This window comes from Trypanosoma grayi, assembly GCF_000691245.1.
Source record: "Trypanosoma grayi strain ANR4 Tgr_505_V1, whole genome shotgun sequence".
Lineage (NCBI taxonomy): Eukaryota > Euglenozoa > Kinetoplastea > Trypanosomatida > Trypanosomatidae > Trypanosoma > Trypanosoma grayi.
The window spans coordinates 1-12,583 of NW_008826124.1; the positions used below are offsets into that span (position 1 = coordinate 1).

The 12,583-nt window shown below is 55.3% G+C and overlaps 8 protein-coding genes across 8 annotated transcripts; all 8 read right to left on the reverse strand.

Annotated features, from left to right (window-relative positions):
• Positions 1-358: 358 nt before the first annotated feature.
• Positions 359-943, reverse strand: DQ04_05051000 (putative RNA-binding protein; the record flags this gene model as incomplete). Its single annotated transcript, XM_009313945.1, has 1 exon — positions 359-943. The coding sequence occupies one exon, from the start codon at positions 941-943 to the stop codon at positions 359-361; it is 585 nt and encodes a 194-aa protein (XP_009312220.1).
• A 663-nt stretch (positions 944-1,606) lies between these two features.
• DQ04_05051010 (hypothetical protein) lies at positions 1,607-1,927 on the reverse strand (the record flags this gene model as incomplete). The annotated part of the gene is made up of 1 exon (XM_009313946.1): positions 1,607-1,927. One exon carries the CDS (start codon positions 1,925-1,927, stop codon positions 1,607-1,609), a length of 321 nt encoding a protein of 106 aa, XP_009312221.1.
• A 442-nt stretch (positions 1,928-2,369) lies between these two features.
• DQ04_05051020 (putative short chain dehydrogenase/reductase) lies at positions 2,370-3,812 on the reverse strand (the record flags this gene model as incomplete). Its single annotated transcript, XM_009313947.1, has 1 exon — positions 2,370-3,812. The coding sequence occupies one exon, from the start codon at positions 3,810-3,812 to the stop codon at positions 2,370-2,372; it is 1,443 nt and encodes a 480-aa protein (XP_009312222.1).
• Positions 3,813-4,123: 311 nt separating this feature from the next.
• On the reverse strand, positions 4,124-5,593 carry DQ04_05051030 (putative short chain dehydrogenase/reductase; the record flags this gene model as incomplete). The annotated part of the gene is made up of 1 exon (XM_009313948.1): positions 4,124-5,593. One exon carries the CDS (start codon positions 5,591-5,593, stop codon positions 4,124-4,126), a length of 1,470 nt encoding a protein of 489 aa, XP_009312223.1.
• Positions 5,594-5,838: 245 nt separating this feature from the next.
• DQ04_05051040 (hypothetical protein) lies at positions 5,839-6,543 on the reverse strand (the record flags this gene model as incomplete). Its single annotated transcript, XM_009313949.1, has 1 exon — positions 5,839-6,543. One exon carries the CDS (start codon positions 6,541-6,543, stop codon positions 5,839-5,841), a length of 705 nt encoding a protein of 234 aa, XP_009312224.1.
• A 576-nt stretch (positions 6,544-7,119) lies between these two features.
• DQ04_05051050 (putative lysophospholipase) lies at positions 7,120-7,965 on the reverse strand (the record flags this gene model as incomplete). The annotated part of the gene is made up of 1 exon (XM_009313950.1): positions 7,120-7,965. The coding sequence occupies one exon, from the start codon at positions 7,963-7,965 to the stop codon at positions 7,120-7,122; it is 846 nt and encodes a 281-aa protein (XP_009312225.1).
• A 409-nt stretch (positions 7,966-8,374) lies between these two features.
• On the reverse strand, positions 8,375-9,202 carry DQ04_05051060 (hypothetical protein; the record flags this gene model as incomplete). The annotated part of the gene is made up of 1 exon (XM_009313951.1): positions 8,375-9,202. The coding sequence occupies one exon, from the start codon at positions 9,200-9,202 to the stop codon at positions 8,375-8,377; it is 828 nt and encodes a 275-aa protein (XP_009312226.1).
• Positions 9,203-10,395: 1,193 nt separating this feature from the next.
• Positions 10,396-11,685, reverse strand: DQ04_05051070 (hypothetical protein; the record flags this gene model as incomplete). The annotated part of the gene is made up of 1 exon (XM_009313952.1): positions 10,396-11,685. The coding sequence occupies one exon, from the start codon at positions 11,683-11,685 to the stop codon at positions 10,396-10,398; it is 1,290 nt and encodes a 429-aa protein (XP_009312227.1).
• Positions 11,686-12,583: the final 898 nt, after the last annotated feature.

Genomic DNA, 12,583 nt, shown 5'->3' on the forward strand with positions numbered 1-12,583 from the left:
TATATATATATATATATATATGTCTGTGTGTGTATGTCTATGTGTCCTACACAAATGTATTGTGGATGCCCAGGCAGGGATTAGAGAGAGCCCTTCCTTGAATATATTCCCACGCCTGCCGTCCCACATGCGTGAACAACAACAACTTACTGCCCCGTGTTTCTGTGTTGGCGGTGCCATCACACCTGTGTTACGGCGGCTTTCTGCTACCTTGTGCTTGTGTGTCTCCTTCCCCCTATTCAACCACGCACTCACTCACATACTCGCCTTCTGTTTTTGAAGAAGGGGGCGCCTGGCGGCGTACAAGAGAGAGAGAGGGAGAGGGGGGTTTGGTGCGTTAAGTTTGTGGAACTCACGGTCAACATACAATAATGGTACTGCCCTTGAAGTTAGCGTTGTTCTTCGTGTCGATGGCCTTCCCCATGCTGGTATAAGACGCAAACTCCATGTACGCCGTGCCCTTCAACTCCCCCGTCGTGCGGTCACGCAGCAGCGTGCAGTTCAGTATCTGCCCGCAGTCGGAGAAGAACTGGACCAACTCCTCCGGGGTGGAAGTGGGGCCTCCGTTCTCGCCCTTCGGCAGGTTGCCCACAAAGATGGAGCGACTATCGCTATCCTTCGAGAACTGATGCGGTTGCCCAGACGTTGGCGCTGACGCGCCTGGAGCCACGTGCTGCTGCTGTGGCTGCTGTTGTTGTTGGTGATGTCGGTGTCCTGGTGTGGGATTTATCCCGCCTTGCTGTTGTGGCTGCTGCTGCTGCTGCTGCTGCTGCTGGGCGGGGGACGCCCCGAAGGCGGATACGACCCCCTGGAAGCCGAACGGTTGCTGCTGTTTAGTTTGCTGCTGCTGCTGCTGCTGCTGTCGTTGTTGTTCGCGGAGCTGACGGTCCACCTCGAGCTCCGCCTCTATTCTGGCGATTTCCGCAGCCAAATTGTCCTCCATTGGGCGTACCTGAGTGTATCGGACAGAGTAGATCAGAGCGGACACACACGCAGAGAATCACGCGAACACAACGGCAAGAACAACTAAAAAAAAAAATAGCAATAATACTACGGAGGCTACGAGGTCAACCTTCCCTTCCTTTCTTCTTGCGGCAGGCAATAGCGGGGCAGGAGGAGGAGGAGGAGGACGCAGCAAAAAGAAACAAAAACAAAAATAAAAATGCCGTCGACACACCGCACTGTCACATACGCGAGAGAGACAGACAGACAGAGAGAGAGCCGGACACACACACACACACACACACGCGCGGACGCGTAGCCTTTCTCTCCGAGTTATACACAACACATACAAACACACACACACACACACACACACACACATGACATTCAAAATCCAGGCCATATATCAGTGCCGCAGAGAAAAAGAAAACAAAAGAAAAGGAAATAACAAAATGAATGCGAAGCGGAGAAGCGCACACCGCTCCGGAGTAGCACATGCAACCGAGAACAGTTCTTCTTCCATCATCATTTTGGCCCCCCCCCCTTTTTTTGGTCTGCGCAAAACATTCACCGTAGCTTCTACAATGTATACCCTCACATGTACATACACGTGTGCCTTGCCGCGCCTCCCATCCACGCGGCAATGAGACGAAACCGGTGGATGTTAGAAGCCCTTCTGCGTCTTGAGCTCCAACGCGTCGACCTCCGGTGGCTTCTCCTCCACCGGCGCGGGCGGGAAGTGCTGCGCAACGAAGCGCACGTACTGATCATCTGAGGCGACAAGGGCAAAGAAGGCGCTGCGGTCGAACCCGTCCGCGGCGCCGCGGCCCTTCTTCTTCTCCTGCAGCTGCTCCCACGTGAGGCCGGGGATGGCGCCACAGATGAGTTGATCCATCATCGCCTCCGGCACTTTGCTCTGGCCCTGCGCGTACGAGAGAAACGCCGTCTTGATGCGCTGGGACTCGTCTGCCGTGATCTTTACCATCGCAATAAGTCCGTGCTGCTGCTGCTGCTGCTGTTTTTTTTTTGGGGGTGCGCACACACTCCGCCCATTGCGGCGGAAATGAAAACAGAAAAAAAAAAGGAGGAGCAGGAGGCGGAGTGGACGCAGGATATACGAAGCGCTGAAGGAATCAAAAAGAGAGAGGAAACATCAGGTACTATAACAGCTGCCAGATCCCAATGCCTGTGCTGTAACGCGTATTGTCTTCTTCTTTTTCTTTCCACCATCTTCTCCTCATTCACCACACGTGCATTCCTATAACTCGGTTGCTCCACACGTTTTCTCCCTTCTTCTCACCACGTTTCATCTCCTCCACATCAGGCATAACATGGCGCAACAACAACAACAACAAATCAAACACACCCATGCATCTAGCGAGATTTCCCCACCTTTTATCCCTCCCCCTCTCTCCGTCCCCTTTCGACTAGTTCTCCCAGCGCATGTAGGGCTGCATCTTGCGCCGCACCCACGCCAGCACACTCTTCCGCTCCCCCACGCTGCAGGCGGCGGCGGAGAGCCCACTGGGGCTATAGCGGCAGTTCTGGTAGTAGCCACCGTTCACCAGCTCCTCCCGCACACAGCAGTTCACTACAACTTGGCTCCCTTCACGCGCAGAGCGCATGAACAGTAAATAAACATAGCGCCCCCAGCGAAATGTAGCAGCAAGTGGGACGTGACGGTACAAACTTGTCACCACGCCCCCGGGAACCGCGACACAGGTGGTGTACTGCGGCGCAGCACCATCGCCATTGGCATTATTTTCATCGCCTCTGCTGCTGGCATTACTGCTTGTCTGTATCGCGATGCGCCCATGGGTGGTAGTGGGGGTGGTTGTCGTTATGACGTGAGGCACCACACTGGACGCGTCGCTATAGGAGCGGACCGCCAAGTCCTGCGCGTGATAGATGCAGCCGAGTTTCGTGAAGCCGTACTGCTCGAGTCCGTCGAACTTGTCGCGCACCCGCGGCGACCACAGACCGCGCCCAGAGAGGTACGTCGACACGATGTTCCCCTTCACCGCGACATGCGCAGAGCACGCAACNCCGCCACTCACCGTCACGAGTGGCAGCAGCCCCTCGGTTAGCAAGAATGGACCGAGGAGGTTGACGGCTAGCTGCTCGTCATCGCCGAAGCGGGAAAACACCTGCTGCTGGTGCATCAGCCCCGCGTTGTTCACGAGAATGTCCACCGACATCTTTTGCTGCCGTGCGCGCTTGCAGTAGTCACGCACGGCGATGAAGTCCGCGAGGTCTAGTGCGGTGAAGCGCACCTGCTGTGCCTCGCCCCGCGCAAAGCGTCTAATGTACGCCATCGCCGCATCAACATGCGGCCCATTGCGCGACAACACCGTTACGTCGGCGCCCATCGCGGCCAGCTGCGCCGCCGTCTCGCGCCCAATGCCGCTCGTGCCGCCCGTGACGACGACGTGGCGGCCGGTAAGGTCCCTGCGCTCGCGGTTACGCCGGCCACGCGCCGACAGCCGCGAGATGCCTAGCAGCACCACTAAGTACGACGCCTGTAGTCCGAACGGCAAGGCTGCGAAGGGCGCGAGATAAGTTGCGGCGTATGCGAGGATGCAGCCGAGCGGCAAGATGGCGAAGGTTGAGCCCTCGCGCAGAATTGTGAAGGTGTGCCGGCCGTAGTCGTACGTGTGCTCGCCCTCAAACTTCTTCACGCGGCGATACATGCCGGGGTAGAGCGGCGTCTGCTTCGCCTGCGAGAGCTTGCGCGGCCGCAGCAGGCATGCCGTCTGCTGGTGGTAATGACGCACGCCGTCCCAGCAGCAGCGCCGCCCTGGCGCGAGGAGGCCTGTTCGAGTTGTTGTTGCTGCCGCCGCGGCACGGCGGAGAACAGACCCGCACACCATCCCGCTCCTACACGCCGTGCGGCACAGATGGAGGCGCGAAATGCAAAGAGAGTGGGAGCGAGAGAGAGAGAGAGAGAGAGAGGAGCGTCATGGGCAGATCCGCTGAGGGTGCAACAAACACAGCGTGTACATGCTCAGAACGAGGAAACCACAAATGTCGTTCTTGCCTTCCTTCCTTGCTCCCCCCCTCTCCTTTTTCCTTCTCCCTCTCGCACGCGCCCCGCCTCTCCGTCTCAAACCCCAGACGCCTCATCGAGTGCCAACCCAGGAGAAACAAAAACAAAAGAATAGCGACAAGAAACAATGCGTCTTCACTGACCCGCCTTACTGCTGCTTTTGCTCCCCTCCCTCGCAGCAGTGGCGGCGGTATTCACATCATTTCCTCCTCCCGCCGTTGACCTCGTTGTGTAGTACTTCGCAATCGTCTTCGCCATTGCCCACTGCACCACTTCATTGCGGCTCTTTGGGTCGTGCGCGCGGCGACTGAGCCCACCCGGCATCAACATGCACTCCGCGTAGTAGCCACCATTCTCCACGTCTTCGCGCACGCAGCAGTTCACCACCGTCTGGCTGCCCTCGTAGCCGTCCTTGATCCACAGTGAGCGCAGCGTGCGGGCGAGAATGCTCATGCCGAGCAGCGGTGGCGCCTCGCGGTACGTGAGATTTGTCGCGCAGAACCCGGGGTCGGCGATGCAGACGTCCACCGGCCGCAGCTCCGACGGCGTGTTGAGCGGGACGCCCTCGTAGCGGCGCTCGGCGATAGACTGCGCGTGGTACACGTTACCCAGCTTGGAGGCACTGTAGCAGCGCGCCGTCACCTGCGGCTCCTCAAATGTCGGCTGCAGCAGCATGCGCTCCTTCACGACGTTTGCGCGGTGCACGCCGTTGTGTGACGCGCACGTCACATACACGACGCGGCCGCCGCGCTTCGACCGGCGCAGCGACGGCAGCAGCGCCTCCGTCAGGTGGAAGGGACCGAGGAAGTTGACGCCAATGTGCTCCTCAAAGCCCTGCTTCGTCAAGCCCGGTTCCTCCCGCCAGATGCCGCCGCAGTTCACCAGAAGGTCGATGCGGTCATGGAACTTCCCCTTGATACGTGCAGCACACGCCATCACGTCGAGCTGATCCGACAGGTCCAGCGGGACGAACGTCAGCCGCTCCTGCAGCGCCGTCGCGTCGGGGCCGCGCGCGCACTCGCAGTGCGCCATCATGTACGCCCGCGTTGCTTCCTCGCGCCCCGGTCGCGCCGTGACGACAACATGTGCCCCCATATCGAGCAGCTGCATCGCCGTGTACAGACCAATTCCGCTGGTACCGCCTGTCACCACGCAGGTGGAACCGTGGAGATCTTTGCGAACAGTGTTCATGCGTCCCCGGACGTTGAGTCGCTGCAGCAGCACAGCCACACTCCAGTAGAAGCCTTGCGCAATCCAGGACGTTAGGAGGAGCGGCGCAACGGCGTAGTAAGTTGCAACCATAAACGCCGGCACCCACACACGACGGCTGTGCAGCAGCATGTACCCCATGTGCCGCATCGAGGAGTAATCTGGAAAGTCATCGCCACCGACGTACGCGGAGGCATCCGCCGTGTTTGTGCTCATGGCATGGATGGCATTTTTCTTTGGCTGGTGTGAATGCTTTGTCGATGCTGCTGCCTTAGATTCTGTTGCTGAGCTCTGGTGGCGTACGGGCGTTAAGAGATACGCCCTGCAGCGCACAGGCATTGCTAAGCCCAACACAGCACGGGCAAGACCGCCGCCAAGAGGAGTATGGCGCAACATCTCTTCTATCTTTCTTCCTTCCGTCCCCCTCGTGGCGCAATGGGAAAGGGCATTGGGAGACGCACATTCGGCAGATGCATCAATGAGCGGTTGGAAAGATGATGGCGTCGATTTCCTCACGTCCAACAAAACACCATACTGTTCAACATGATGTCAACACACACACACACACACACACACACAATCAAACAGAGACACAGGCACAGAAACGCACCCCAGCACTCACATGCAGCGCTGCCTCATTCTCAATCTTCCCCTGGCAAAGGCGCCAACTCCCATTCGGGGCGCCGCTGCACGGGCTTCACATTTTGTTGCTTCGCCGTGCCATTGTATTCACCTATCTTCTTGGCGACATTCTCTCGCGTCACATCTGGTTTATCCAGCCATTCCCGCAGGTAGTCGTCGCGTGACTTGGCGACAGAGTCGCGCTGATCTTCGTACGAGTAGTGCGCCCAATACTTGCGCTGCCGCGGGTCAAACCACTGCGGCTTCTCCTCATGTAGGTTGTGGTATGCCGCCTTCATGCGCTTGTGGTACGGCATCTCTTGGTGGCGCATAGAGTTCTTCTCCACCGGGACGCCCGTGCGGAGGTCGTACTTGCACTTCTCCTCGTACGACATGTACATACGGTTCTTCTTGTACCACTCGCTGTGGCCCTCTTCGCCCGGCTCCGGACCCCACTCCTCCGGCCAGCCGAACTCCGGCGGCGGCGTGAGGCCATCGTTCTCCTTTTTCCAGTCGTGCAGGTGGTGCAGCTTCTCCGTCTCCGTCATCTGCCGCTTCGGCTCGAGGGACTTGACGGTGGCACTGCCTGCCTGTTCCTCGTACGTCGCATAGCGCGGTGCTGGATCGTGCTTCGGGAACATGTCCTCGAAGAACTTGTAGCCGCCGCGAAGCGGGGCGGTAGTGGGCCAGAAGAGTCCCACACACCGCGCTTCGGAGCGACGCATCACTTCGTTCCTTTTTTGCTTTGTTGTTTGCTTCTTCTGCCTTCTCTCCACACACGATCCAACACGGGAGGGTGACAACCCAATGCGAGATGGGGGCGGAGAGACTGACTAGTAGTGGTGGTGTGTCGCTAGCTGCTCACCAACACGACCAGAGGAGGCGAATGGGAATGAGAAAATGCAGTTCAGCCAAACACCGACAGAGAGACGCATCACACTCAAACACAGACACACAGAGACAGAAGCAATCCTTTACGCATGCAAATAGATATAAAACTCTCTTTCTCTCTCTCTCTCTCTNAGTATATCTGAATGCGCCGAAGCTGGATACTTTTGCTTTTACCGATGGCGCGGCATGAAGAGCGAAGAAGCGGAATACACAACGAGCCGTAGGCGAAGGGATATATCAGAGAAAGCATGCCACTCAATCGATTCGCTTGCATGACACTTTTCTTCCTTCTCCTTTCCACAATTTTCTCTCTCTCTTTCTTCCTCTTCCCCCTAGCACAACTCAGGTGCCCAATTTCCCAACCGTCTACGATACCCTCCCTAAGCGCACTCAGTAACGTGAACACACCACTACGCCTTGGATTGCTGAGGTGGCAGCACGGTCCTCAAGAATTTTGCAAATTCTTTCAGCTCCTCTGGGTACGATGAGTGTTTTATAGGGTATGACTTGAATGTAATTGAAGAGACCCCGGCACTCTCTAGTGCCTCTTTTGCCTTCTGCGCCATTTCAAACGACACTATGGGGTCCTGTGAACTGTGGCACATGAGAATAGGCGTGCTTTTGTTGCGCAGCCGCGGCAGCACTTCGCTGCTGCCAGCGAGATAACCTGACAGCACCACCACACCGGCCGGCGCAATGAGTGCCGTCAGCCCCGTGGCAAGCGATACTGCAGCCCCTTGTGAAATGCCACCGTACACAACGCGGTTGCTGGGGATGCGGTACCGCTGCGTTGCAGTGTACGCGAGACTCTTGATGTAGTCGGCAGAGGCCATCACCTCCTCACCTTCTTGACGCGCTTTCGATGACTCACCAAGGAGGTCCTTGATGTCGTACCACGCGTTCATCGACATGCCGCCATTGATCGTGACGGGCCGTATCGGGGCCGTCGGCAGCAGGAACAGCAGGTGCGGCAGTCCACGCGCCAGCTCCGCCGCCACACCCTCCCAGCCGTGGGCCGAGTCGCCCAATCCATGCGAAAGCGTCACCACACCAGACGGATTCTGTCTGTTGCCTATTTGCAGCAGAGGCCCGTACCGCAGTCCATGGGTGATCAGCTGCGTATTACGTGTTGTGGTGAGTTTAGCCTGCAGGTCCTTCTGATCTAAGCAGTCCGAGAAGTCCCTGAAGTTGTAGAGTTTGCGTAGCTCATCCTTTATCTGCGCAGTTGTGAGTTGCTCGATAGGTGTGCCGATCATTGTGGATACGGGGTGGTATAGACAATCAAACCCGCGTGGGATTGTACGTCCGCAAGCAATACAAAGAAGTATATCTGAATGCGCCGAAGCTGGATACTTTTGCTTTTACCGATGGCGCGGCATGAAGAGCGAAGAAGCGGAATACACAACGAGCCGTAGGCGAAGGGATATATCAGAGAAAGCATGCCACTCAATCGATTCGCTTACATGACACTTTTCTTCCTTCTCTTTTCCACAATTTTCTCTCTCTCTCTCTCTCTCTCTCTCCTTCTTAACTAGAGAGTGCCTTGCCGCTGAAGCGAGAAAAAAAAGGTAAGTCATGCCTCACACTGCAGTGTAGACGTTAGGAAAAGAAAAAAAACCAGTGACCTTGCCACCCAAGACGAAACGCCAAGACATGAACAGTACGTTAGGCCTGCTTGGGTTTCACAGCCGTGGGCGCCTGGCGGTTCGCCACCTTCCCCATAAAGAAGAGGACGCCGCACAGTGTGGCCACCACTAGCACAGGGCAGCCCCAACGCTCCAGCATCGTTGTTGCAGCCCGCCTGCGCCAGTCACGCACCTCCACTTCGCTCAGTGAGAGACCAGTGAGCCTCAGAGCCCCTGGCAGCCACTCGACCTGATCGTGTGCTGCATTTGTCGTGTCAAACTCCAGAATAATAGCCCCGTTCAACCCCTCTGCTGCCTTTTCGTTATGCCCATCTTCCTTGAAAGTGACGGTGCCCACCTCCACGTCGCTGTTCTCATGACTACCTTCCTTGTAGAGCTTGCCCCTGCGCGACACACCATCTGCGCCAGCAGCACCCACATCTGCTGCTGCCCCCTTCAGCGAAACGCGATAGCTGAAGAAGACATCGTCGTGGAGAGCGGGGGTGGGCTGCAGTGTGCAGCGCCCGTGGCGAAGGCCACCAACATTCCGTCGCGATTCTTCGCACTGCAATGACCCAAGCTGTGACGCCATGGTGACTGTCACCACGCGTTCCCCCGCGGGGGCATTGACGTGCGCCTCGCCAACGTCACTCCACTCCGTACTACCACGTGAACGCGTCGCAGCGTGCCAGCGCATGTCGTGCCGCTGTAGCTGCTCCACTGGACTGCTCGCCTTCCCCAGCACGAGATCCGCCATGCCCGCCTCGGCACTACAGAGCTGCAACGAGGGGAGCGCCACGAGGGTGAGCGTGAGAGCTATCAACGCCAGTCTTGGTGGGAGCAAGTGTGACGCCTTCAGCTGTGTCATCTCTTTTCTCTCTCTCTCTCTCTCTCTCAACCCCTCTCGCTATATATATATATATATATNTATCTTTCGGGGGGGGGGGCAGATCCAGAGGATGAAACAAAAAAACAACAATAATATAATGTGAATAAGACAGCGGAAACCAGACACCCAACAACAGCATATGAAACGAGTATGGAACGGGTTTTCTTCTTGCTCCGTCCGTTGCACCACGTTCTTGTTGATTTCTTCGTCAACTTCAGGCACAAACGTATCTTATGCCGTGCGGTATTTTGCATAAAGAGAGATGGCACCGACAGCAGCACCCTCAACACATCATATTAATAGTAGGAGGGGAAAGGGAAAGGAAGTAAATGGGCTGCTGCGCACATCACAAGAGTTCTATGGAGCGGGACAGTCGACCTAAAGTAATATATTGCCTTAATCGATTCTACAGACTTTGCTCCCCCTATCTTCTTTTCTCCTCGTATTTACCCCCTCTGGTATTGCCGCCTCTAAAGTTATCTCCATCCTTTGCGCCTGGTTCACTGGCGTTGATCTTCTCATATGCAGGGTGCACTCCCGAACAGAATCCTTTTTCCCCCACTAAATGACCTTATAACACTGCCTGTGAGCCTTTTGCTTTGGGCGAGGGGTGGGGAAAGAGTGAGGGTGGTGGGGATTTGTGCTGCAGCAGCGCCATGCCACACAGAGAGCTCCCCACCAAAAAGAAAACCACCGCGATCGCCACCAACGGTGCACACGGTAAATTCTAAAGAGGAAAATGGGATAAGGAGAGAAGAGAGAAGGTCTCCTCCACCTCATTTTACCAGATGCAAAAATCGAACTAAGCGCGCTGTTGATTCTTGCGTCCTCCCCATATCACAAGAACGTATCTCTCTTGTGGACATGGCACCCTCCCAAGCTCCTTCCACCTCCCACCCTTTAGACCAAAAACAGCAGAAGGAAAGGCCCTAATGTATGTATATGAATATTCATATAACTGAATATATCCTACCGAGGTACGCTATCAACAACCGCACGAAATGCGGCTATATGAGAGACATGGGCAGCTGATCAGGAGGAATCTCCAAAAAAAAGGACTGATACCCACCAAAGTCTTCATTTTATTCTTTTCACTTATAGTGGGAAACAGTCCCCTACCTCTATATCATAACTCCTTCTAATATTCATTCCGTAAATCGTGATGCTGCACCCTAGCGGGGAACAAGATCCGGTGGAAGGGGCGGCGTCATCATGCCAGTGGAGCGTGGCGACTTTTCTCTGTAGTCGAGGAGTGTACCGACGCGAGGCCCCGTGCTTCCACCACCAGGCAAACGGCGGGGCTGCGGGCTTACGTCATCATCGTAGCGTTCCTTCTCAAGACTTTGGTGCCGATTTGCATTCTCATCACGATAAGGTGTACCAACGTCGTACAGCGGCTGTGGACGATGGGCACTCGTCCTGTTGTCTTGAGGCCGTGATGGTGTCGACCGGAGACTGTTATTTGTTTTTGGAGAGCGCTGCCAGTTGCGGTCGGCATTCTTTTCATCGAAGCTGGTACTTCGGAAACCGGGGTCGAAATAGATCCCACCGTTCCCGGCACCATTCGCACCTTTGTTTGCCACTGAGTCCTGCTGTCGGTGATACGTGGCACTGGCAACACTAGTGTTGCTCTGAGTGTTGTTGTTGTTATTGTTCACGCTCCCACCCTTCACAGCCGCTTCCCAGGAATCTCCGTAAGCGTCAGTTAGCGCTTCACATAGCTCCTTCTCCCGGCCCTTGTACTCTTCCAGCATAACCCGCATTTCATCCTGCGATTCAACCGGCTGACATTTTATGAAGCGCTCTATTGTCGTCCGGTCTCGGTTCTTCGAGGTCCGATGTGCACCTTGAAGGCAGGGCATTGGTGCCATGAGCTCAGTGCCCACAACTGCCTTATTCTGGCGTCCTCGCTGGGGGCTATAGCCGCGCGACAAGGAGCGGCGCAAGCGCATGGTGAGAGACTGTTGATCATAATACTCACTCCCATGCGGTGACATTGATCGTGCGGGGCGCGGGCTTACGGCAGAACCACCGATGATGGCGTTATTATTGATGTTGTCCCATCGTGCGCTGCTGTGATGCAGACGATCGTCGGCCACTGCTGATACATGCCAGTCTCCCGGCCGATCCTCTGGAGTGCCTGCCGCGCGAGACAATCCTGATGACTGAGCCTTTTCGCTCACTTGGCGTCGCCGCATTTGACTGCCGTCTTCGAGCAGTAAACGGGTGCGACCGGCTCCGATCCTATCTGGGCTCCGTTCCCGCTCGTTACGCGCCACCACCAGCTGGCGGTTACGTGTGTCACTGCGGAAGTTCTCGAGAGTTGATGTATGCTTCCGCTCTGCGGGGTTGTAGCGACGTGTTGGCGTTCGGCACACACTGGAATGCCGCTTTGGGGTCCGCTTCGGCGGCGGCGGCATCGGACGACCCGACTGCGTGTAAAGATGGTGCGTTCCCGACATCAATCCCTTCACTTACTCTCACCCCCTCTTATCTCCCAAGAGGCACAAAAATAAAGTCACAAACAAACCAACACAGCAAATAACAAAGACAGGCACACCACCAGCGCAAATGGGCAGTGGGCACAAAAGAGCCCACCACCCCCCTGACTCTCTATGCATGCAACTCACATCTGAAACACACAAATTAAGAGAAGTATTGCCGCAACCAAAAACAAAAAAAAAATGGCTTGTAGAAGCCGTGTTTCAGGAGGTGCCCCCCCAAAAACATGAGAAATATGGAAATATGTCAATATATAATATAAATATATATATATATCAGCGGGCCATGCCTAACTGCACTTAATGCACTCCACCAGCTCTCTGCCAGCAGACAAGGCAAATACACAACAACAAAAACAAAAACGGAAGGAAAACCCCAGCGCCACAAGGCACTTGCCAGCATCCATAAAACACAAAAGAGAACAAACAATAACAACACAAATACGCAAACACACCTTCTTTTTTAACATTAACAAAAGCATTCTACCTTAACCTAAAAAACCCGTAAATGAAAGCAAACATAAGCTCATCAATATTCTTACAAGAAACAAAAAAGAAATGAAAAAAAAAATGCATTCCGTGAAACTTTCAGAAAGCCATTGCACACATTCTGAACACCTCGAACGCACGTGTACACTGACATACGTTCATACAGCACCACACGAATTAAATATCACCATATCCTCTTTCATAAGATCCATGTCACTCAAGACCGGAACCACTGGTAACGATCATTTACACTATACCACACTCCGTCAGTCGCGTGTACGCCGCCATCAGACGGTCCTCCACTGCTGACATATTGTAGACGGCAGTCTGGTCGGCAAAGCCACGATAACTCCACTTAAAGTTGCATGTC